Source organism: Megachile rotundata, chromosome 10 (assembly GCF_050947335.1).
Source record: "Megachile rotundata isolate GNS110a chromosome 10, iyMegRotu1, whole genome shotgun sequence".
NCBI classification, from domain to species: Eukaryota; Metazoa; Arthropoda; class Insecta; order Hymenoptera; family Megachilidae; genus Megachile; species Megachile rotundata.
In genome coordinates, this window is record NC_134992.1 from 16589221 (window position 1) to 16613282 (window position 24062).

General features: G+C 41.2%; 5 protein-coding genes across 13 annotated transcripts in view; 4 read left to right on the top strand and 1 right to left on the bottom strand.

Annotated features, from left to right (window-relative positions):
* The window catches only part of Syt14 (Synaptotagmin 14), a 103083-nt gene that overhangs the window by 12499 nt on the left and 66522 nt on the right, over window positions 1-24062 (bottom strand). The gene's annotated exons all lie outside the window — the stretch shown is intronic.
* On the top strand, window positions 255-4033 carry PNPase (polyribonucleotide nucleotidyltransferase 1). 3 transcript variants are annotated; one of them, XM_003707365.3, is made up of 8 exons: window positions 288-463; window positions 642-1553; window positions 1640-1813; window positions 1887-2080; window positions 2208-2371; window positions 2433-2744; window positions 2820-3204; window positions 3820-4033. In XM_003707365.3, exons 1-8 carry the CDS (start codon window positions 315-317, stop codon window positions 3849-3851), a joined length of 2322 nt encoding a protein of 773 aa, XP_003707413.1. In that variant the 5' UTR covers window positions 288-314; the 3' UTR covers window positions 3852-4033. The 3 variants fall into 3 exon arrangements, with proteins under 3 accessions (XP_012150091.1, XP_003707413.1, XP_012150090.1); XM_012294700.2 differs by lacking the exon at window positions 288-463 and adding an exon at window positions 537-565; XM_012294701.2 differs by lacking the exon at window positions 3820-4033 and having other exon boundaries at window positions 255-463; window positions 2807-2975.
* LOC105663741 (keratocan) lies at window positions 4473-6278 on the top strand. Its single transcript, XM_012294699.2, has 2 exons — window positions 4473-4632; window positions 4857-6278. Exon 2 carries the CDS (start codon window positions 4877-4879, stop codon window positions 6176-6178), a length of 1302 nt encoding a protein of 433 aa, XP_012150089.1. The 5' UTR covers window positions 4473-4632; window positions 4857-4876; the 3' UTR covers window positions 6179-6278.
* On the top strand, window positions 6518-9795 carry LOC100876739 (keratocan). Of its 2 annotated transcripts, none has more exons than XM_012294697.2 (5): window positions 6518-6646; window positions 7212-7320; window positions 7628-7743; window positions 7877-9452; window positions 9564-9795. In XM_012294697.2, exons 3-4 carry the CDS (start codon window positions 7628-7630, stop codon window positions 9420-9422), a joined length of 1662 nt encoding a protein of 553 aa, XP_012150087.1. In that variant the 5' UTR covers window positions 6518-6646; window positions 7212-7320; the 3' UTR covers window positions 9423-9452; window positions 9564-9795. The 2 variants fall into 2 exon arrangements, with proteins under 2 accessions (XP_012150087.1, XP_076392859.1); XM_076536744.1 differs by lacking the exon at window positions 6518-6646 and adding an exon at window positions 6998-7130.
* The window catches only part of Calx (sodium/calcium exchanger 3), a 75870-nt gene continuing 63000 nt past the window's right edge, over window positions 11193-24062 (top strand). For 2 of the 4 annotated variants that reach the window (XR_013039744.1, XM_076536730.1), the window contains exons 1-2: window positions 11198-13212; window positions 17165-17437. Coding sequence is in view for 2 of the 4 variants with exons in the window: in XM_076536730.1 (XP_076392845.1) it covers window positions 11873-13212; window positions 17165-17437 (1613 nt within the window). In the remaining 2 variants the exon portion in view is untranslated. Of the gene's footprint in view, window positions 13213-17164; window positions 17438-24062 lie in introns of all 4 variants that reach the window. The other 2 variants (XM_076536731.1, XR_013039745.1) reach the window with 2 other exon arrangements.

Below are 24062 nucleotides of genomic sequence, written 5' to 3' on the forward strand. Positions count from 1 at the left end.
AATAAGAATTCTAAAGTTATTCACTTATTTTTTTAATTATGTGCGATTCAATTCTACTCTGTACGATTTATTTGACTGTGAATGCTGAATTGGCGCGTATCACGTGTATGATCAAAATTCAACACAAAATCGGTATAAAATGTTATATCTATGTTAATCATTGATCATTAAAAATAATTGCATTTAATAAATTATTTATATTGATATAGAAAAAAATTTCATATGTCAAAGAAGATAAAAAGAGATTCATGAAATTTTTCATTCATAGACGGTGGCTAACGTGTGTATACGTTGAACCCACATTCAAGGCAACAATGGTGCTTTTTAAACGTACCAAATTACTCAACAATAAAAACCTCATTTTTCTACGTGCAAAGAATCAAAATAAAAATGGAAGTTTATTACATATTAAATTTATATCAAATAAATCTACGAATGATGTGACAATAAATTTATCAAATGGGTAAGAATATCACGTGTTTTTTAACCTAAATGATAATGGTACTTGTTTATTATATTTTAACAACTTAATATACGTAAATAATACGTAAATGTATTCAAGAAAGTATGTAACTATGTAAAGTACTTGCTTCCATGATTTCATTTATATTTAACATTATTTATTTGAAATATTATTTCAGAAGTCAAATGATATTATCAGCTGGAAAATATGCACGCTTTACAAGTGGATGTGTTACTGCCAAAATGGGCGAAACGTCGGTTATGACAACTGTAGTAAGGAAAAGTGTACCGGATGACACTTCCATGGTTCCATTAATTGTAAACTATCGACAAAAAGCAGCTGCCATAGGCCGCATACCAACCAACTTTCTTCGTAGAGAACTAGGCCAATCTGAACAAGAAATTCTTACAAGCAGAGTAATAGACAGATCTTTACGACCTTTGTTCAACCAAAGATATTCTTATGAAACACAACTTGTATGTAATTTATTAGCTGTAGATGGAGTTCATGATCCAGACATATTATCTATTAATGCTGCATCAGCAGCGTTAAGTATTTCAGATATTCCATGGAATGGGCCCGTAGGGGCAGTGAGAGTTGGAATGATCGATAAAAAACATGTTATTAATCCTACAAGGCGTGAACTCCAAGAAAGTTCACTAAACTTAATGTTAGCTTGTACATCTAAAAATCTTGTTGTTATGATGGAAGGATCTGCCAATGATATTTTAGAACCAGATCTTAAAAAAGCAATACGATTAGGTACCAAGGAATGTCAAACAATTATACAGTCCATAGCAAATTTACAAAGTGAAATGGGAAAGCCTAAATTTGAAATTGAAACTGATCAAGAGCTTGACCAAAATGTACTGAAATTTGTAAAGGAATTTTCAGAATCGGAGCTACATAATATTTTTACGTGTTATTCTTACGATAAGATATCACGCGACAATGCCATATCATATCTTAAAAATAAAATGTTGGAAAGTATAAGCGATCACGATTCAAAATTTATCGCAGCAGCTACAAAAGCTTTTAGTACCATTACCAGAGAAGTTTTTAGATCCGTGGTATATCAAGTAGAGAAGAGGTATCTTTTCTTCATAAACTATACATTTTTTTCTGATAGTTAATCAACAATATACACATTACATATGAATAGTTCAATAATTTTAGATGCGATGGACGGGAATTTGATGAGCTGAGACCAATAGAATGTCAAGTAGACTTGTTTAAACCACTTCATGGTTCATCTTTCTTCCAAAGAGGACAAACTCAAGTTCTCTGCACAGTAACCCTCGACAGTATTGAGAGTTCTCTTAAATTGGATAATATTTCAATGTTAACTAGGTGCGTGATCTATAACGATTTTCATTAAAAATCTTCATGCACTCTAAGTAAAAATTATTTTTTCCACTTACAGTGGCATAAAGGAAAAACATTTTTTCCTGCATTATGAATTCCCTCCATATGCAACAAATGAAACGGGTAAACTTACAGGAGCCAATCGTAGAGAGATAGGTCACGGGGCATTAGCAGAGAAAGGATTGCGGGCAGTTATACCAAAAGATTATCCATTTGCTATAAGATTGACAAGCGAAGTATTAGAATCAAATGGTGAATTCAGCAAAGATCCATACTACTATAACGAAAGATGTCTAGATTTCTCAATTATTAAACTCCTGGATTTTTAATATCTCTGATCATTACTGACAAACGTAATGTCGCTTTGTATTGTTTAAAGGTTCTTCTTCAATGGCTACTGTTTGTGGTGGTAGTTTAGCATTAATGGATGCAGGGGTTCCAATATCGTCTGCAGTTGCCGGTGTAGCTATGGGACTAATATATAATCCAAACATCGGAAACAGTGTATCCGACGACGACTTTAAGATATTAACGGATATATCGGTAATTTTTTTTATTTAAAAGTATAATTTTAATATTAATGACAAGCGTTATTTACATACAGGGTATAGAAGATTATTTTGGAGATATGGATTTTAAAATAGCAGGTACGAAAAAAGGATTTACCGCTTTACAAGTAGACGTGAAAGTACCAGGTATCCCTTTGAAGATAGTAATGAAGGCTATACAGAAATCAGCTACAGCAAAGAGTCGAATCCTTAATATAATGAATCGAGTGATAGCAGCCCCGGCGGAAAGTGATAGAAAGAATAAACCTGTGCACGATACTATAGAAGTGCCTGTGCACCAGAGAGGAAGGTTTCTTGGCATAGGAGGAACAAATTTGAAAAAGATTTATCACGAAACTGGAGTTAATGTATGTTTCAAGGGAAAAGTCATTAATCTGCTGTTGACAATTGAATCATTATATTATCACAGTTTCTTTTTGTAGATATATCCACAAAGTGATACAGAGTTTTCCTTGTTTGCACCTAATCAGACTGCGATGGACGAAGCGAAAGAAATGATCGCTCAAAGTCTGCAGAAAGATAATGAACCGACATTAATATTTGGCGACATTTATAAAGCAAAAATAACCGAAATTCGTGAAACTGGAGTTATGGTTACGTTGTATCCTACCATGGTGCCAACAATGTTACCCAACTCGCAGTTGGATCAGCGTAAAATACATCATCCCAGTGTTCTTGGTCTTAATGTTGGGGACGAAATACAAGTGAAGTATTTCGGACGAGATCCTGTTAGCGGTCATGTTAGATTATCGCGAAAAGTGTTACAGGATCCGGTTTCTTTCGTCAGAAATTTCAGTAGTACAGAAGGTCAGTAAAATTAATTCTTTCAAATATTTTTATAATCTCTTTAAAATAAAATTCTGATATTCACCTTCGAACAAAATTAAAAATAGTAAATGTTTAGAAATTCATATTTTGTTCGTATCGAGAAACAGAGATTAGACAAACAGCGTGTACATCGATCGATAGATTGATTAGCAGCAGATTCAAGTTAAACCGATTGTTTCTACGTAGTGGCAGGAAGTAATCTGAATTGAACGTGACTTAAATCTCCAATAGATTAGAAATGCTTTCACGTTTGTATCGTTGTGTCTTCAAACGTACGTCCACTTTTGTCCTTGGTATTGTCATTACCTCGGTTTTCTTTGAAAGAGCTTACGATCACGCTTGCGAAAATATCTTTGAATGGGTGAACGAAGGAGTATGTAATTCTTATCTCATTAATACTTTCCGAAGTTTCAAACTTCTAAAGTCTTAGAATTAAAAAATTACGACGTCTCAAATATCTTAAAGTTCCGAAACGCAAAATCTAATAATTTCTGGTTCAAAGATGCTTCAACAGAATCATGATCGATTAAATTTCAAGTATTTTATTGAAGCGTATATCTAAATTTTCTGACTTGATTCTATTTGTTTTCACAGAGACTTTGGAAACACATAAAACACAAATATGAAAATTCACCGAAGATGGAGGCTTACCAACTTCAAGAGAAGTCGAATGAAAATAAGATATCCGACTTGGAGAACAAACCTGATACAGATACAAAAGAGAATTGATTGTGCAGATATTTGTAGAATAAAATGATTTATAGTTCAATAAAATGCGAAAAACAGTCTTTTATATTTAATGTATAAACATTTGAAATATTTATTTAAATCTAATTAACGATAACTTTATCCACATTCCTTTGAATTTTAAAGAGTCATTTTCAAAGTTTAGACGAAAGAGATATTCAAAGTTTCAAATTTTATTATTTAATTTCTCTTTCCACTTTAGCGTAATCGTATGAATGAATATATTGAAAAGAGAAAAGAATGGTTCGTTCAAGTTCCGTTCTCCCCTCGTTGGAGAATCCTTATCGTGGATTCCAGTGATATCAAATGATCGTATAGAGTTTAATCAACTTCTGTTGATTAAAATATTACTTCATGGAATTAATAACCGGATACAAGAAGAAGATACAGCGTTGTAACTGTATCTTCGGGGCAGTCCCAAAGAGATATGTATGGACAGAAAAAAAATATTAAAAGTTTGATCATTTCTGCTTATTTCCGTTCATTTATCTTTTTCCGCGATTTCATTATCCTGCCGCATAAAGAGGTATTGATAAATGCAATCGAATGTCACAGAGAACAGTATTTAAAGCAGCAGCACAGCATCCGACTATTCTGCAGAAGTTGGTTGTGCCGCAGTTACTAAGTTTGCACCAGGTTGCTCTAGTCTTGTTCAAAAAGGTACGTACCATATATTATATATTAATAAAAAAAAATATATCGCGACAGGTTGAGTCCACTCCAAGTCCATTGTTTTTTGACATCGATGTTAAAGATTTTGTGTCATTATTACTCTGATTTCGAGTTCATTTAAAACTTACAATCTTTTAACACTTTGCAATTTTTTACCATATGCTCGAAAACATGTAGCAAGTCATTAATGAGGATTGTGTATTCTGTTTCAGATTATTTCGGATAAAAAACAATGTCTTCGAAAAATATAATTATTTTTTCTATTTTAATTCTTGTCCTTGTCGGAATATCGAATACAACGATAATCAATTTTGATCCAAATGCGGCGGCATACTTCGAAGAAGATATAATTGTAAAAAATCGTAGACTTGCCTGTGATAGTAATGAAATGGTAAATCTTAACGGGACCTTTTTGTCGGAAATTCCAAGAGGCTTTATAAAAAGTTCAACAGTAAAAGCGATAACGCTTAGTAACAACAAAATTACTAGAATACCTCACGACGCGTTTGACGACGTGCCGAATTTGGAATGTTTAGATTTATCGTACAATAAGATATCAATTTTGGATTTGTTAGATATCAGACACGATCATTTAAAGATTCTAATATTCGATCATCAAGAAGCTCTCGAATGGGATAATTTTTTGCAAAACAACATACCATTTTATACGTCAAATCCAAATTTTCCGAACGTGGAGGTATTATCGTTGAAGAGAATCGGGTACGAGCACTCGTCACTCTACGCTAATTTATTTCCAAAATTGTCTACAATATATTGGGAAGATAATCAAGTGGCCTACGTAACCCCGAACATAACGGACTATTTTAGTCCTAATTTGAAGGTCATTCATTTAGAACGAAACAACCTTAAAAGGTTTATTACAAACGACCTTCAAAATGTTGAAGAATTGTATTTGGACGAAAATCCGTTAGAATATCTTTCGATCGATGTCAGTTCAAATTTGAAAATCCTTTCTTTGATGGACTGCAATATAGAATTTGACTGGAAGTTGTATTTTCCAACTTTAATTACTTTAGATTTATCAAGGAACAAACTTCAGGAAATAAATGCAGAATACAATGCTACACCAAATTTAGAGAATTTGTCTTTAAATTATAATCGATTTACGACTTTTCCGCGGTTGGAACACTTTTCACAGCTTCGGAAGTTATCGTTAAATTATAATTCAATCAAAACCATTAATTTTGTGACGACAAGTTTATTGAAAACTTTACATCTAAGAGGAAATGAAATAACGCATGTCGATTATTCTGCATTTGTTAATGTTCCGAATTTAGAAGAATTAGATTTAGCAGAGAATAAATTGAATTCTCTGCCCTATAATTGGGGTTCACCTTTAAAAATGTTACGTTATATTAATTTAAGTTCAAACAGGTTTAAATCTATAGCTCATATAGATAGTTCCTCGTGCATTAATCTTAACCATATATTCGTAAAAAATAATTATTTTAGAACTATATCGAAAGACGAAATAAAATATATTCCTGACAATTGTACGGTATACGTGGCTTAACGAGAGAAAAATTGTTTATACAAATGGTCTCTGTATTTTATTTTATTACGATTCTATCATATATGTAACGTAGAAAAATAAAGTTATATTGTATATAAAACCTTTCACATAAATTTTTGTTCAAATACTACTGTAATATCATTATTAAAAAAATGTTCAAATTTCGACTGCTTTCGTCGTTTCAACAGAATTCACAAGAACCTTATACTGTCGTTCGTTCCACGATCTTATGATGGGAGTTATTGTAACTTTGTTGCTAAACATTCCATAACGATACAGTAGAGCGCGATATTCGTTGCAACTATATCTCTTGTAACTCGAGGACGACGAAAAGCAAATTTTGCAGAACGATGCACGCTCGATCTACTAATCAGCAAACGTTCGCACCAACTGCCAACCCAGCATGCTTCCCTTGTTTCTTCTTTATTAACATGGAATGCAGAAGTAAAATTTAGAAGCTGAAAACAGGTAAGAAAACCTCAAAAGTCTAACAACGCGATTATAAAACGATATTTGAAAACCTGAATTCTTTTTATTCCACTAAGCTACATATTTCTTCTTGATTCAATTTCAAATTAATATTCAGCTTTATACAGTGTCTTTCTGTTATTTCATTTCTATACATTTAATAAAACGATTTGTAACTACGCGCATAAGCAAGAAATATGCAATGATTTTGTGAAAATTCACGAGCTTGAACACTTAAGCGATAGATTTAAATATTTATTTGAAAATGTAAGAGAGAAGTTAAAGAAATGAAACGATGACGCTTCGAAGGGAGAAAGAGCGCGGTGCAGTCCTAAAGGTGTTTAGTTTCTTGAGCGTTATCGCTACTTTATAAGCAGACACAAATTCGAATCCCGAGGACAGAATACGTTACATCGTTCGAGCGTGCTGAACTACAGACGATCTTTAAAAATTTTCAAGCAGTGCAAATTCTTGTTTTTTTTCTGTGAATACTTGCCACTGTATAACATAAAAGTTTGAGTACACGGTACCGAAGTTGTAACACCATTTCGAAATCGATTTTCAGAGTGTTTCGAGAATTCAGGATCATCCGTTAGCTTCGCTATCAAGAAATAATCGGAAGACCTCAGCTCGAATCCTGAGGATAACGAATTTTTAGAATCTATTGGCGAAAGGTAAGCTTGTCAAAATTTTTCCATTTCTTCTTGACCGATTGCTAGAACTTTTTGATACTTAATCGCGTGTAAGAATATTTTAGCAATCCTGAGCGAGAATTTTTCCTACCAGTTCTTTCCTAGCTCGCTTTCAGTCCATGCCTGGCACGTTTCTGGTCCATCTCTAATTTTTTCCTAGAACGTCCGATGTCACCGGTCCTCTCAAGTCCACATTCTATCCACCTTCGTACACTTAATCGTCCATTTATTGTCTACTTTTCATCTATTCGTATTTCGTACCGATGATTCTCGACTTTCACGTTTGTAGATGCCATCGTCCAAGGGTTTGCTGATATTTCTTCTGGCCTCGCAGTTGCTATCCATCCACGGCCAAGGATATTATAACAAATACCCCGACCGATTCCACCCTCCATATACGCCCAGGTATTCGCATTAGTAATTGTGTAGTAATAATGACGTTATTATAAGTGGGACTATGGTATCATAAATAGCACCTTCCACCGTCCGTGTTAATACCTCATTTCTCGAAGTATAATAGATTACTTTTCATATATAGGCACACAACAGAATATTCGGCACGTAAGCCCCATCTTGGGAATCATCACGGGAATGGCGACGACGTCATACTAAGTAAAACCTCTCCACCACCGGTCGACACGAAATCTTCGGTTGAAATGGTTAATCCTGTCCCTACATACAGACCTTCGCATTCGCCCTACGATAATAATCATACTCAAAATAGGACAAACACAGAACCTCGGAATTACGGACCTACTCATTCGAAGTACAGGGAATGCAAGCCAACGGCCCCCAACACTATCCTGAATTTCGCTAGCGTTGGCCTGAAGAGAATCGGTGACGCGTTCATCAAGAGTTCGGAAACGAAGGAGCTCTACTTGGACAATAACGACATCACCCAGATCTCTGGCGCAGCGTTCGTCTTGCTGAATCAATTGGAAGTCCTCAGTTTGTCGGGCAACAAGATTCCCATTGAAAAACTGTTATGGTTCAGTAAAACCTACACTCTGCGAAAGTTAGTTGTGGACGACAACAGATGCAGTCCTTCCAACGTGACGAAGGTGTTAGAAGCGTTGCCCAGGCTGGAGGAATTGTCCCTGCAGAGGGACAACATTTCGCGTTTCGTCGTCAATTTGAAGGAATTCGCCCCCAGACTGACGCACTTGCGACTCTGTGGTAACAACATCGACGAGCTGGAATTTCTAGATGATCTGCCGGATAGCCTGTCTCATCTGTACTTGGATGACAACATGATCACCAAAGTAAGGAGCATCGCTTTGAACAACGTCCAGGAGCTATCCGTAAGCGGGAACCATATCGAGAAGCTGTGCCGCGATATGTGTTCCGATTCTTTCTTGTCTCTGAAAGGCATGGAGAATCTGCAGAAGCTGAACGCTTCGCGTAACAGCATCGCCGAGGTAACTGACAACGCGTTCATTGACGCGAAGAACTTGATAACCCTGGATCTGTCTCGTAACAAGATCAAAACGCTTCCCGTGGATGTTCCCAACATGTTGTCCGTGCTTAAAGAGCTTTTCCTGAGTCACAACGAGCTTGGATCGATGCCGAATATCTGTTCCTCGATGCGTTTGAGGTACCTGGATCTGAGCTACAATAACATAGGGTCTATCACCAATAGCAACCTGTGCGACTCCACGAGTAATTTGCACACCCTACTTTTGAGTGGAAATTATATCACCGACGTGGACAACGACGCTTTTATGCGATTGCCGGCGTTGAAGAAATTGGATCTGTCGAACAATCTGATTCTTAACCTCCCAGTGAGGTTGATCTATGGGGCCAGATCCCTGCAAACCCTTCTGTTGAGGAACAACAGTATCGCGAACATCGACCAGCTGTTCTCTGTTAAATCCAAGGTGTTGCAAGAGTTGCATCTTCAGGAGAATCCGTTTTGCACCGTTAAATACGAGGAAATGCCTCAATTGGTGATTCATTTGAAGGACCAACCGCGACAGGCGAAGGATAACGAAGAAAAAGAGGAGGAGAAGGAGGAGGATGATACAACGGAAAATCACGACGACGACTACGAAGACGAGAACTCGGTGAACAGTCGATGGGACTAGGTTATACGCGTTGAACGAACCCTTTTCAAGGCGAGTATGTTGTAAAATTGATAACACGTCAGTTAAAGTAAATCAAAAAATTAGTAAAGTAAGAATATTTGGAAGCGTATTTAAAATTGATTCTTTTTTATTTAATTTCAGGTGGTGGCGGAGATAAACGTATTGGGGAAATTGTGGCAGCGTTATCGTCAGACAATATAATCTTTAGTACTAACAATTAGAGTAGAATAAAATATTAACAAACATTATTATAATATACTGCAATACTAATATTATACAATTTTTGCAATCCTATGTACACGTATTGTAATGCTAACATACCGCTTGATTTGTATATTTTGCATAAAGGCATATCGCAGTATCAAACGTTCAACGATTCTTCGGTTTTTAAATTATTTGATTCTATATTAAATACGCCTGTTTCGTCTCGTTGAAACTTATCGAGCCAGAGAAGTTGTCCTTAACAGTCTACCGTCCATGATTTTAGATGGCGATACGATCGCGAAGCACAGTTATCGGTAAAAACGATCAAAATTTAAATGACCAATAGCTTCTCAAAATCCTTTCGTCCAAAATAATTCGAGAATTCAGCAAGAATAATAAAATGGCACGAAGACACAAGTGCTAGACGCATAACTTCTCGTTGTTTTTATCGCAACCGTAGTTTTTCAACGCTGTTTTTGATCGTGGATATCCTTCGTTAACGGCTGCGAGGCTTATAGGGACACATTAGGTTGGTGGACAGAAAAAAGGGTCAGCAAGAGCGAAAGGAATGTCTTCCATTTAGGAGCCATCCGTTTGATGGGACATAAACGGCACTCGTTCCTCCCCTTTTCATTCCTGAAACGTAGTTTGTAGCGAAAACGAAAAAATACGAGATGCTTGCTGAAGTTTGCTTTTCAAAGAGATCCTCTTCGTTCTCCCTCGAGTCCTTTCTCGGTAAAGCAAAAATTGTGTCGAATTCACCCTTCTTCCACGGTTCTTGAAGAATCCACCGAGATCTAGGACATCTAGCACTCGTGACTGCGGATGTTTATGCATGTATGATGTATCGAAATTTCTAAACATAAATCATGTAATCTATCGTCTATCGACTACGGATTTCAAGAATTACACCAAAACCATTTAAAATAGATGAATCGTCAAAAAATTCACGTTTGATCGAACGTCGCAGGATGTGCTCGATAGCAAATTCCTTCGAAAATTCTCAGTCTCGTCGAGCTCGTAGATTTTGGAATTTGGAAATTTGAAGGGAAGCCAGACGTCGACGGTGCACGAGTTCGACGACGATCCGGAGTCTAACGCGCGATAAATGTAAAAAAAATGATCGATAGGCGATCAATGGCGGGTGATCGGCTACGGCGATAGAGATAGATCGGGGTAGCTTTGAACGAAGGCGACGCTTTGAATGGAACGTCGGTTTCAGGTTTAACCCTCGGTTACACCGGTTCAGAGATCAACGATCTCGCGAAAAGTGGCAAAGGTAGACGGGGGCGAAACAAAAGACGAAAAAGCGTCCGAAGAAGGAAGCGTTCCATCCAGTTGGATCTGGTGTACGTTGACCAAGCTAGCCAGAGTGGGTGGGAGGCATCCCTGCTGATCAAGGGTGTCAGTTGGGGTGTAGGAAAGAGGGTGGACGAATAGACGGGGACGCATGCGCCCGCTTTGGCCGGTGTGCGCTGGCAGGGATGCACGTAGAGCGAGACGGAGAAGCGGAGAAACCGAGAGGCTGCCGCGAAACCGGGAGGAAAAAGCGAGAGGGTGAAGGGAGGCTGATAAAGACGAATCCACCGCGTCGCGGTCGAGTCGAAAGAGGAAAGCGTCGAGAGTGCGAGAAAGAGAGGAGGAAGGGGAGGGAGAGAGAGATAGCAAAGATCGGACAAAGAGAGAGACACGCGAGCTCTCCCGCGTCTAGGCAGCTCGAGACTGTAGCCCCACTACGGTGCTCCTCTTCCTCGCTCGTTTTCTCTCTCTCCTCTTTCAGTGTTCGTTCGAACACGGCCCGGTACGGTTCTGTTGCCCCGTGCTCGAAGGATCTCCTCGTGATGGGAGCTCGTTGCCGCGGTGGTGTCGGCAGCATCCCTCGGTAGCCGATTCCGCGACCCACCGATGTGGCAGGGCTCGTCCCAGGGTGACACGCGCGGTTCTTAACAGATCGTTTGTTAGTTCGCGGCGAAGGAACCGAATCCGAAAGGGAAGCTTACGTCGAGAGAAAGCAGCGCGAGTGAGAGAGTGAGTCAGGTGCGAAGGGGAGGTGTGCGTGCAGAAGCAAGGACACCCGCAAGGAACCCTCCGAGCATCGCGCGGCGAATGGAGAGACGGTGGTGAGGCGACTGTAACAGGCACGGAAGACGCGGCTCTCCTCCTCCCGGTTTCCGCTTCGAATCGCACGAGGTCCATCGTTGTTCGTCTTCCGTCGTTCAGGTAGCCGAGGATTACCGTCGCGAAACATGTCAGGGAACTATTCGGCTCGCTGCGAACCCGGTCTGGTGGTGCCGATGTGGCACCCCGAAGAGAACCTCTATCTCTCGGACGTGATCTTCCGCGGGATCGTTTACTTCCTGCTGTTGCTCTATCTGTTCATCGGCGTGTCGATAATCAGCGATCGCTTCATGGCGGCGATCGAGGTGATCACGTCGAAAGAGAAGGAGCTGGTGGTGCGTCGTCCGGGCAAGGAGCCGCAGATCGTGGTGGTGCGAGTGTGGAACGAGACGGTGGCGAACTTGACGCTGATGGCGTTGGGCAGCAGCGCGCCCGAGATACTGCTGTCTATCATCGAGATCTGGGCGAAGAACTTCCAAGCCGGCGAGCTGGGACCCGGCACGATCGTCGGCTCCGCCGCGTACAATCTGTTCGTCATCATCTCGTTGTGCGTGTTCGTGATACCGAACGGCGAAACGAGGAAGATCAAGCACCTGAGAGTGTTCTTCGTCACCGCCACGTGGAGCATCTTCGCCTACGTCTGGCTGTACGTGATCCTGGCGGTATCCAGTCCGGGTGTTCTCGAAGTTTGGGAAGGTATCCTGACCTTTTCCTTCTTCCCGGCTACCGTGCTCACTGCCTACGTGGCCGATCGTCGTCTTCTGATCTACAAGTATCTGCACAAGGGCTACCGGATGAACAAGAGAGGCGTGATCGTGCAGGCCGAGGCTGGCGACTCGGACGGCGGGGTGGAGCTGGAGATCAAGCCGCAGCAGGACAGTTTCAACAGCATGATGGACGCGGATACGCCCGAGGCCAAGGAGTTCGAGCAGACCAGACGAGATTACATCAACACTTTGAGAGAATTGAGAAAGAAGCATCCGACCTTGCCCCTCGAACAACTGGAAGTGATGGCGCACGAGGAGGTGTTGGGGAAAGGGCCGAAGAGCAGGGCCTTCTACAGGGTCCAAGCTACCAGAAAGATGGTGGGTGCCGGGAATCTCAGCAAGAAGATCAGCGAAAGGGCGCAGAGCGACCTCAGCGAGGTCAAGGCCGAACTGCAGAGACAGGAAGCGGAGAGCATCGACATCGAGAACGTGAACGCGATGAGGATTTACTTCGAGCCTGGTCACTACACGGTGATGGAGAACGTCGGTACGTTCGAGGTGGGAGTGACCAGGGTTGGCGGTGACCTCGGCAAACCTTGCACCGTTGATTATTGCACCGAGGATGGCTCCGCCGAGGCTGGCTCCGATTACATCAGCGCGAAGGGCACTCTGACCTTCGACCCAGGGGAAACCAAGAAGACCATCAAGCTGTCCGTGATCGATGACGAACTGTTCGAGGAAGACGAACATTTCTACGTCAGGTGAGTCTTTGCTAGATTCTCCCCTATTTTTTCTACGACCATCTCCGACATAGAACATTACCGTTCTCCCGTTCGATACGCATAGAATCGAAAGCCATTCGAGGACGTTCACGGTACACGCGTTCGCTTAATTCTAATTGTAAGTTCGGCAACTTATACATCGACTATGGTTTATATTCTTGTAATTTAAAAATCTCGCCCGAAGTAATTATTATATAAATATCCATGTTGTAACAGATACTATGGATTTCCGATATACGCGTAGACAATGTTGAAATATTTCATAATTTTCGCTCGAATTATTAGTTTAAGAATCAGTTACGTACTGTTTACTCGAATTCGACAAAAGTAACAATCCGCGATCGAAGCAGGCATCGTTCGAGATGATCGGATCTTTATGATACTTGATACGATAAATTGAACCGAAATAATTCAAGTGGGTCACATCTGTTTGGTGGAATAAATTGAATAAATTTCACAAATTGGGGATGTACAAACAACGCTTCATTTACTTTGAGCACCGATGAAACCGATGCGACGTTACAGATTCGTGAATTTATTTACGTTGCGGATAAACTTTCATCGGATTCATCGCGTTTTCCGTGTTAGTATAAATACGAGTTATACCGTACACGATTCGCGTACGAGTTTCTAAATAACTATCGAAAAATGAAACTTTCGAGCGAGAACTTTTTTTTATTTTTACATGAATATCTACTACCGCGCTTCCACAAAGACTTAATTTTTTTCAAATCAGCGAAAGGAATTCCGTTAACTCGCGATGATATTAAAACGAAAAGAACCATGAACGAGTACGAAAGGAAAGGAAAGCTCGCGACGTCCGTACGAAATCTGACGGATCGTAAGCCGGAAAAATAGGTAAAGAATCGAAGAAAAATAAAGAACGAGGAAGCAACGTGTTTCGTCGTTCCGTCAAACATGTCAGATCTTGAAAAACCCTGAGCCTGCAATTGAAAGAGGCAGAGCAGAAACTGTACAAAATGTTTCATTGTTCCTTGAAATATATTGTAGCCGGAAAAAGGAACGTTTCTGCCTTCGATGAAAATGGGTCGAGGTCGAGGAACAATAGGAATACGTAAAAAACTACGGTGACACATTGTTTTTTACGATCATCGGAAGTAATAAGTGTACGGATTGCGGTTTTCACTCTTCAATTTTGCGAAGCGGAGGCGTTGAGCAACTGGAAGAATCGTCGGAAAATTTAGTTCGTCCGAAACGTTACTTTGTAGCGGTAAAAGCGAAGTAGTACGCAGTTTAAATATTGTAAGTTAAAGTAATTAGGTGGTTTATTATCGTAATCGGAAAATAGAAGATATCGGAATCGTTGATTCTTTCTCCCTTTGAAGAGAAGTCGGTGTTTAAATTCCGAAAATATTTGGATCAGTCGAGGAAAATGGAAGCTAACAATCCGGAAAGCGATTGCAGAGGATTACAAGTAGAGGAGCGTGCAACGTACCCGGTTGATGTGCAAAAAAAGAAAGCACCGACTATCATAGAGTTATCTTTTTTTCATTTAGAGAATGGAAGGTGCGTTTAAAATGCATGAGAAAAATAGAGGAAGATGATTCGACGTCGTTGAACGGGGATTCGTAGCTTCCATACGTTTTAATCGTTTCTCATCTATCGAAAAGATTATCATAATGAAATAGCTACCGGTTCAACTTTTATTATCAAGTTTCTATCTAACGCTTGCCGAACGTTTCAGCGAAGATTACGCCTCTGTAGAAATGTCTGATAAGTAACTCGATCAACGATGTATACGTGTACGCTTGCCTTTTTTTAAATAACGCTGTTAGGAGTCTTTCCAATTAATCGTACATAGCTTAACGCGATAGGATATTAAAAAGTACGTGCCTTTTCTGGTGGCTTAAAAAGTTCCAGTTGTCCAAAGCTTCGAAAGCTGACCATACTCGACGGATCAAACTAAAATCCACGAATTCGCCCGTTTCACTTAAGACTTAAACTGTCGCGATTCACTCTCGGGAAAGGAGCAATTTTGTCGCTCTTAATCCAAGCACCTCGTGCTCGTCTCGAGTACTCGGAAGTACCGTTGGCATATTCCAGCTCCCATCTTCTCGTGACCCTCGCCTCGTTAGATAAACCCAAGCTTCCACGAAGAAAAAACACGCGAACCTTACCGCAATCTCGAACAGCATCCCCGTCTTAACACCGTTCCAATCGAAATTGCTTTTCTTATTGACTTCTGACCAATTTCTGGATTCCTCCTCGAAAATTACCTCCGACCGTATTTTCACCGCTTCGTGATTGGATGACCGATTCGATATTGACTTTAAATAATTAAGTTCATTCCTGAACATTTAATAATATAGCTAGTCTTTATTGTAAATAAAAACACACGTAAATAGAGAGTATCTATAAATACATAGAAGAGGATAGGGATTGGTAGAGAAAATTTCAGTAAGGATTACTTTCATCAAGGATTAGAAAAGTGATAGGTAATGATCAATAGAGTTAATCGAATAATAATTGGTGTTACGAAGTGCGTCGAAGAAGCCGCGAATAAATTAAGAGTCCCTTTTACGAGCGGAGTTTGAACGATAATGAAATTGCGCCCGCCATCCGGCTACAGTTAATTGAAAGATGCGGCTCTCCCAGACGATTATCAATCTATTATCGCAGCGAGCTCGTTAAACGACGAACGCCCTCAACAGCGTTTCGAATCGAATCTACTTCCGGTCTTTGATAGGGAACTCAGTCGTTCAGGCTACCGTTCCGCGAACGTCAATCTAGAATGCTTCGCGTTAAGAAGAAGAGAATAAAAAGAAACTTAAGGTGTTCCTCGAAGTTCACGTTGTATTTAGGTATCGTAGATAATCTGGTCGTATTAGCGGTCGTCGTATAATATAGAAAATATTTGAATAACAGCTTGTAAGCACGAACGTGAAAATGTGATAAAGGAACCCTTCATTTGATTTTCTCGTCTTCGCCTAAGAGTGGACTAAAGTATATCGGCAGTGCTGTGAACGTGTCCCATGTTTGAACATCTGTTCGGTAATCACTTTTCGTCGAATTCAGCTCGCACCCCCTGTAAGCATTTTTCCCGACACCTTTTATAAACCACTATATCCCTCGATAGCAAAATAACCTCGACAGAGACTGAAATCCCTCAACGAAGTCAAGAACGGAAGGAGAGTAGAATAAATAGACGACAAAGCGAGCTCAGGGTCGGCAAAAGTTTATCTACGGTACAATGTGAAAGTTTCAAGGAACTCTCGACACTATACGGAGAGAAAAAAAAACATAAAGTAGAAAGAGAAATCACAAAGGAGGTTAAAACCGAGGGAAAGCTTCAGCGACTCTGTTAATTTTCGCGATAATCTCGGGAGATCTCGCGCGTCACGCGTGCCGATTTTCTCGAACGTCGAGTCGGTTCGTGTCGCGGACGAAGCCGATGAATGAGCCTCGATAACGTTGAAACAACCGTTTTCTTTTCGCGTAACGATCGTTGGAGCAGAGTATCGTGGGTTGAATCAGGTCGAGGAGAAAATAATTATGTTTGACTGTGACACACGCGTGGCGAGAGAACGTCGACTCGCTCGATCGTCGTTTAATGGAGGAAAATCGGTTTCGAAGTTACCCGATGGATGGCGAATTCATTGGTCGGACAGAAATCAATCGGGAAGATGGTAACCCGTGCATGAATTATAGCGGTTAACGAGAAAACGATGTCACGGCTCTTTTTCTTTCGTTTACGGGAACGAGAGTGGATGGCGAACGAAGTTTCGGCAAAGTTCGACGGTGCTCTTCGAGTTCCTTTTCACTGGCCGAGTCCATTTGAACTTTCGTCCTTAAAGAAAACCAATTAGATCGAGCAATTAAATCGCTCCTATTTACCGGGCGCGAGAAATTACTTTCGTTCTTGGTTAGGTTAGAAGTTTCCGCTATACATATAAGGAATCTTTGTTCGCAGGTTAAGCAACGCGTCGCAACCGGCGATGCTGGTGTCACCCAGTTTGGCGACGGTGATGATCCTAGACGACGATCACAGTGGCGTGTTCGGCTTCCCCGAGAGGGACATCGAATTGGTGGAAAGCGTGGGACAGTATCCGTTGAGAGTGGTGAGATACAGCGGCGCCAGGGGTCGAGTCGTTGTTCCTTATCGCACCATCGAGGGAACAGCAAAGCCTGGCAAACAATACTTGCACACCGAAGGCACGCTCACCTTCGAGGACAATCAGACCGAGTGAGTTCTATGGAAATAATGTTCACCCTATCGTTCACGCGATCGCCCTCACCGAGTAATTACCAAATCAATTTAATCGAATAATTAAGGGACAAGCCACTTCTCAGCCCTTGCAAACGCGCCTAACTTTCGATCTTTCTTTTAACGAGCTGATATTACACGTATTAATATCGTTTACGAACACTTGCCCTATAGATAGAGATATGTATGTATAGGGAGGAATTGTAATCTTTTTCTCGCTAATCGAATCACGTTTATGAAATGGCAAAACTTTTAATGAAACTTTCAAGTGTCGGTCGTGGAAGAAGGATTGCGAGTTTCTAGAAAAAGTTATTTGATACGGGGATGGAGCGTTAATATAAAACGCAGACTCGGAATCGAAAAGATGAATGTTGAAGACCGCAAATGTGACAGATTTGTTAGCGACCTTAATTAGCTTACTCGGCAACCAATGGCACCTTTGAGAGAGGTTTGGATTAGGTAATTTGGGGAACTAATAGCTGATGGTCGGTTATCAAGGTGGTCGTTGGGTTTTTATCCATCGAGGGACAGGAATGGAAATTTATACTTGACCTTAATCGGATTTTCAATGGGCGTCGCCTCGAAGGAATTCATATCGCCGTAGGCAGAGCGAGGAGGGGTACGTTCCGAGTAACATAATTGACTAATCTGATCGAAAGTGTTATATAATTAGGCGATTTGTTAAGGAACGAACGATATTTATCGAGCGTTGCTCGTTACCGAGGGTGCTAGATTCCAAAGATCGATGCGATTTAAGTGAACGTCGTTCACGAGAGCTTTTAGCGTGGTTTCGTGGGGTCAGGCGACCCTTCGATCACTTTCCTTTCGCGTATGCGTGTTTATTCGCGTGTACTTCCCATTAAAGTCCATGAATAGGTTTTCCGAGGGCATTCAGTTAGGGACATTGAAGGGAGACTCGAGCGATGAGAGATCGAAACGCGTAACGTGCTTCTTTGCCGATACGAGTGAAAATTCATATCAGCTTTTTTCTCGATACGATAAAAATCATTACGAAAGCAAAGGTAATATGACAACTCTGAAACGAAGAATAACGATCATAGTAGACGCGAGGGATCCTAAGAATAAAGATGCGACGTAGGATTCTTTCGAAAGTAAATATTAAAGTACTGTTTATAGATGGTAGACATAAACTCCACTAAATCTTTGTATCCAATAAAATCGCGAAATTAGAGATCGCAGCGAATTGATTGCAGCATAGTAGGTAAGATAATGTCAAACAATTACGGTGCAATCTCAATCGTCCAAATAAAATATGAAATGAAGCCTCACGATGTAAAGACACTTCTATAGAATTAGATTCTATATCACTGTCGTAATCGATACGGAACAATGACCCGCGTGTCGATATGCCCAACATATTAGAAAAGATGTCAATTATAAGACAGATTATCATATTTTAATATATCATTAGTTCCAATATTAAAATCTCTCAGAATATTCTTCTCTCGTATTTTATTTAACTAAATCTGTAACATCATAAGCAAAGACTACCACAACAGTCAGCGCGTTAAACGCCGTGGCTGATCTATGGTGACCTCATTCTACTTACAGATAATACCCGCATCTTTCTCGCGGTTTAATCGTGCTTGCGACAAATTTATTTCCACGATTCGTATCTTTGCGAAAAATATTTAAATCTGCTTGTAAGACTGAAGAACATTCGTGGTTCTATTTTTATAACCTCGATAGATTAGCTGCGATATTTGTTTTGTTTAACCGATAACTTGTAAAATATTTGCCGGTAAATATTTTGCCGGAATAAGGTTTTACTCGGAACGTAGACGAACGGAACCAGGATTTAGAAAATATCCAGCAATTTTATGGGATGGTTATAAATCGCGAGGGATACCGCACGGAAGTGCGAGGAGCTTCGTTTGCAGTTCGTTTTATTTCCGTGCGTCGAGTTTTCTAAAACCTTCACCGTACCTTTTTCAAGGGGAAACTGTCGCGATGAAACACGAAACTCGTCGTCGACGTGCTTGTCCCACGAGACCGAATTTTCGTCGTCCCTTTTGTTCCAGACAAATGACTTTCGTTCTTCCCGACGAAAGAAAAAACAAAACAGATGAGAATCGATGATACCACTTTTTCTTTTAAAACAACCTATTGGAAAAAATTGTTGAAGGTTTCAAAGACGGTATTACATTTTCTTATCTTTAATCTCCTCGTTTTTTACTGCTGGTACAAACACTAGCGAGAGATACCCTTTTATTTAATTTCATGTAATTAAAAATCGGAAAATTTCAACCGCATGGAATATCCAATTTCCCAATTGTATCGATGCGTCCACAATGTTTGCGCTATACTTGAATCGGCGAACACGTAAACACGTCCGTAACACTTGAAGGGTTAATTAAATTTGCAGCGTCGATTACCAGCGACTTCCATAGTGGTCGTCGCGTCGATCAAAAGGAATAATATAATTATTAAAGCGATTATCGTTAATGACGAACGTCGAAAAGAACGTCGCAGGAAATTGGTATTCGTTCGACGACGAAAGGCGTTAACGGTTCAACAGCGATTCTTTGACATTCAGGGGTGATGGCAGAGCGTAACAATGGTAATACGGAGAGAATATCGGGAGGCGTCGAAAGAACAAAAAAAATGAAAGCACGAACTCGTAAATGGGCCAATAGAGGGGAGGGAAGCCCTTAGAATGCAGCGTGTTACACCCCTGTGCACCCCTCGTCCCTCGCCGAGTCAGACAACCCCGTTAACTTCTAAAGTGCTAAACACCCCCGTATCTCGCGGCTCTTTTCTTCTTTCCGTCAGCCTTTCGACTCGCACGGAGCAAACATACTCGAAGAAACAGTTTTCCTTTCTTCGAACAACCTTTTGACGGTGGTTGTTTAATAAATAAATCGCTAGTCGTGTACTTCTGTAAAGCACGAGTCTATGCAAGCTGCGTGGCAACCGTCGGACAGAAATCGTTATTCGAAAACCAGATCGATCAGGATAGAAGTATATCTACGTTACGAAACAGTCTATGTAATTAAAAGTTGCGAGAAAGAAAGCGAGAAGAAAACTTAGTCGAGAGTCAGGGCGCAGTTAATTCGATTCTTCTATTCTCCGTTGAAAGAGAATTGCAACGGATGATGCCTCAAAGAGTAAGAACGTTTGTCTTCCCTACCCACGTTCGAAAGTATCTACCTTCTCCGAGCTACAACACGATATTCTAGTTAGGAGACGCGTCGAGATAAGAAAAAAAAGGCGAAGCTGGCGTCAGTTTCGTGGAATGGGCGGCAGCCCCTTGAAACCGAGGAGCGAATCCGCCAAACCGACGAGATTTACGACGGCAGAAATCGAGGATTTATTATTCACCCCTCCCTTAACCGTCACACGGAAGATCCCGTCCACGAATGTTCGAATTCATTCCCAAAACCATGGAAAATTATGACCCGACCGAAAGTCCTGCTCGTAAATTTCGAATACGCAATCAAAAGGGGGTGGCACGGCGGGGCGGGGCTCTCGCAACCCGTGCACTGTATACAGAACGAACGCTAGAGAGTGAGAATCATGGGCGTGGGATTCTGTTCATCGATTAAGCTTCGACGAGTTTCAGACTCGCTGCTTGTAATCTGCCGCTTCTCTCACCTGTTCGTCGTCGGATCGAATGTTCTTACGCGCGACGTATTAAAGCTGTACAAAATTACGCGATACAGTTCCTTTCAACGAAGTCGATGTTAACGCGTTCGGAAAGATAGTAACGCTACAAGAGCATCGCGTTCGTGACGGCTCTTGTCGAATTCGAGTTAAAAGGACACGACTGCGAATCGAGTTGACTTTGCGGACAAGTTCGCGTTGCATGTAAATTGCGCGAATTAACTCGAAACACCTGCGACCTTCCCGCGGAAAAGATCCGCTCGAATGATTTTCCAACCGCGACGAACTTCCGAAGCCTTTGAGCTTTCGACAAAGTTCCCGTCCTATCGACGTTCCATCGACGAACTTTTCCGATTCCGAGAGTCCCTTAATGAGCGCTACTGCGACAGACCGTCGTTAGGACTCTTCAAAGCTGCCATTCGCGTATCGTCGACCGATCTATCGACTTCTTTTTTCTCGATCGTTGCAGGAACAGGGTGTGGCACATAGCGTTAACATTGCTTAACAAATTTTATTTATTTTTTTGGAACTTTACTTAGGTGGTCATGACCACTTCTTTTGGTTTTCGCAAAGTTGGAACAAGGTTACTTGTAGTAGCTCGATAGGAAATTGGATTTTTTTACAGCATAAATTCATGAGTTATAAAATATCGTATATTATTTATGGAACGTTCGGAGTCTATTTTGTCGACATTTGTGGAGAACGAAATGTTGGGAGAACAGGAAGAGATAGGAAGACGAGTAAATTGCACTAACGAGACCTGAAATTACACCCCGTCGCGTCCACTCTTTCTTCATTTGCAGCCTCCATTAAGGGGTAATTATTTTGAAACGCGTTTCTAAATACGATCGTTCGCGATCCAATAACGAGTTATTTCCTTTGTCTCCCTTCCCCAGTTACTCCTTCGTTATTTCATCGCGAATTTATGCAAACTTCTCGGAATCAACGCTCGACCTTTTCAGCAGACATTTTGCTCATAAACTGCACAGCTTTCAGGACACAGTCGCGAATGTTGGCCTAAACAGAGCCACTTTTCTCTCGGATTGAATTCTAATTCGATAGTCGATATCTTCCCGCTTGGAAAATGGAGAATTAACTGTATTCGCGTTGGAAGTTGAAACCGAAGAACGGTCTGAAAATCGTGAAGACAGTCGGCAATTAAATAAAATACGTCCGAAAGAGAAGAAAATTTTGAAGCGGATAACAAGAGAGAATCTGTCGATAACACGTATTCTCGAGAAAACAGAAGAGAGGGAGGCTCGTTCCATTCTTTATCGAATCGCACGAGTTACCCTGCTTGATAAATACCTGGCTCGTGGATCGAAGGATAATCCCATCAGCGTTTCACCAACGGTATTACGTTCATCCTGCGAGCACAGCAGGAATACGAGATAGCCCCGCACTTATTTCATATTCCCCGACCACAATGCACCCCCGCAAGCAGCTTAAGTCCTCATCCCCCGCGCGTTCGCGTTTCAAGGGGGTGCTACGTACGCTTCCCTTTTATATACGTAGAAAGGGGGATCATTTCAACCCTTTATCCGTGGCAAACTTCGACCGATAAGCAGTTTGTGCACACGTTGGAAGTTAAAAGCTTCCGTGTTGGAAATTGGAAATTGCAAACTTCCAACTCTCGGGCGTCCCGCTTAAAACCTACTTGAAAATTAGAAAATTCCAAGGGGCAAGTTGAAAATTCGCGAGCTGAAAATTCGAAATCGAAGACGTCGAAAGTTGGGGGTGTGGAACGTTAAAGCGAGGAAATTGGTAAAATCGCGTGCTGGTTTGTTTATCTCGATCGTTTCCGTATCAGGGTTTGCTGTTACGACGTTGAATCGACATTGTTCTTGTCCAATAGCCGGTTAGCAGACGAGCGTGCATTAGCTGGACCCTTTCTCGAGCGTATCCGATTGCACGTGAAATTAGTCTCTTTGGGATATTAGTGTCAGCACTTGGTGCACGACGTTGTTCACATCGAACGATCTAATTTTGCTAGGGAAATCGATAGAACGCGCGCGCGCTCTTGTTTCTCTCGTCTCTGTACCACTCTGCCAGACATCGACGATTATTGCAAATTCTACCGGATTTATCGGTCGATATACCTTCCGATTCGAGGATTAACACGGATGTTCCACGATAATGCGATGTTTGCATAATCGAACTGCTAGTTTTTGCAAACATCGCGTTCGCGAATCACGCGTTTATGGGATGAACTAACCAACGTTGATGGTTCGTTTCTGAGCTAAGCCGAAGCGAAATTGCATCGATTAAATCGGACGATACGGATAGCTCTTTTAAACCGCCGTAAATCGTGTACAAATTAGGAAAGTGGACACGATCGTTCGTCGCGGGAAAGGTTCGATTTAAAGCGTGGAAAATCGCGTTTTATTTATTCTCCGAATAGACGTCAATCTCGCGAACGGTCGCGCAAAAATAGACGGAAAAAGGTTTTGATCGTTCGCGACGAGTCGGGTGAAACAGTCAACACGAGCCGAAAGTTTAGCAAACAGACGCGAACGAGAAAGAACACGAATTTGTTACATGGCGCTTTACGTAGGTGGCTATCGCTTGTATGGATTGATAAATCCATACTGTGAAACAACGTTCCTTCGACAGCTGACCAGACATTTCTGTTCGAACGACAGCTCTCGATATTGAACGTTAGACGCTATCGAATGTACTATCGAACGTTTCAGTCGATCTTTTAGCATTTATAAGTTCCGATTCTGTCTCCCGAACGGAGTAATCGTTCCGATCTGTCTAATATCGTGCCTGTCGAACAATTTATTCTTCGTCGACACGCGCATCGTTCGGTTCCCTATTTAACATGCCGCTTACACTCTGCCTATAAACTCTTTAAAGCTCACCGAAGCTCGCTCCATAAACTTCTTCAAAACAACGGCCTCGTGTCAGCGATCGATCGACCTCGACTTCCATGCGACACGAAAAGACTACCAAAAGATTCCTCGCGACAACGCGCGAC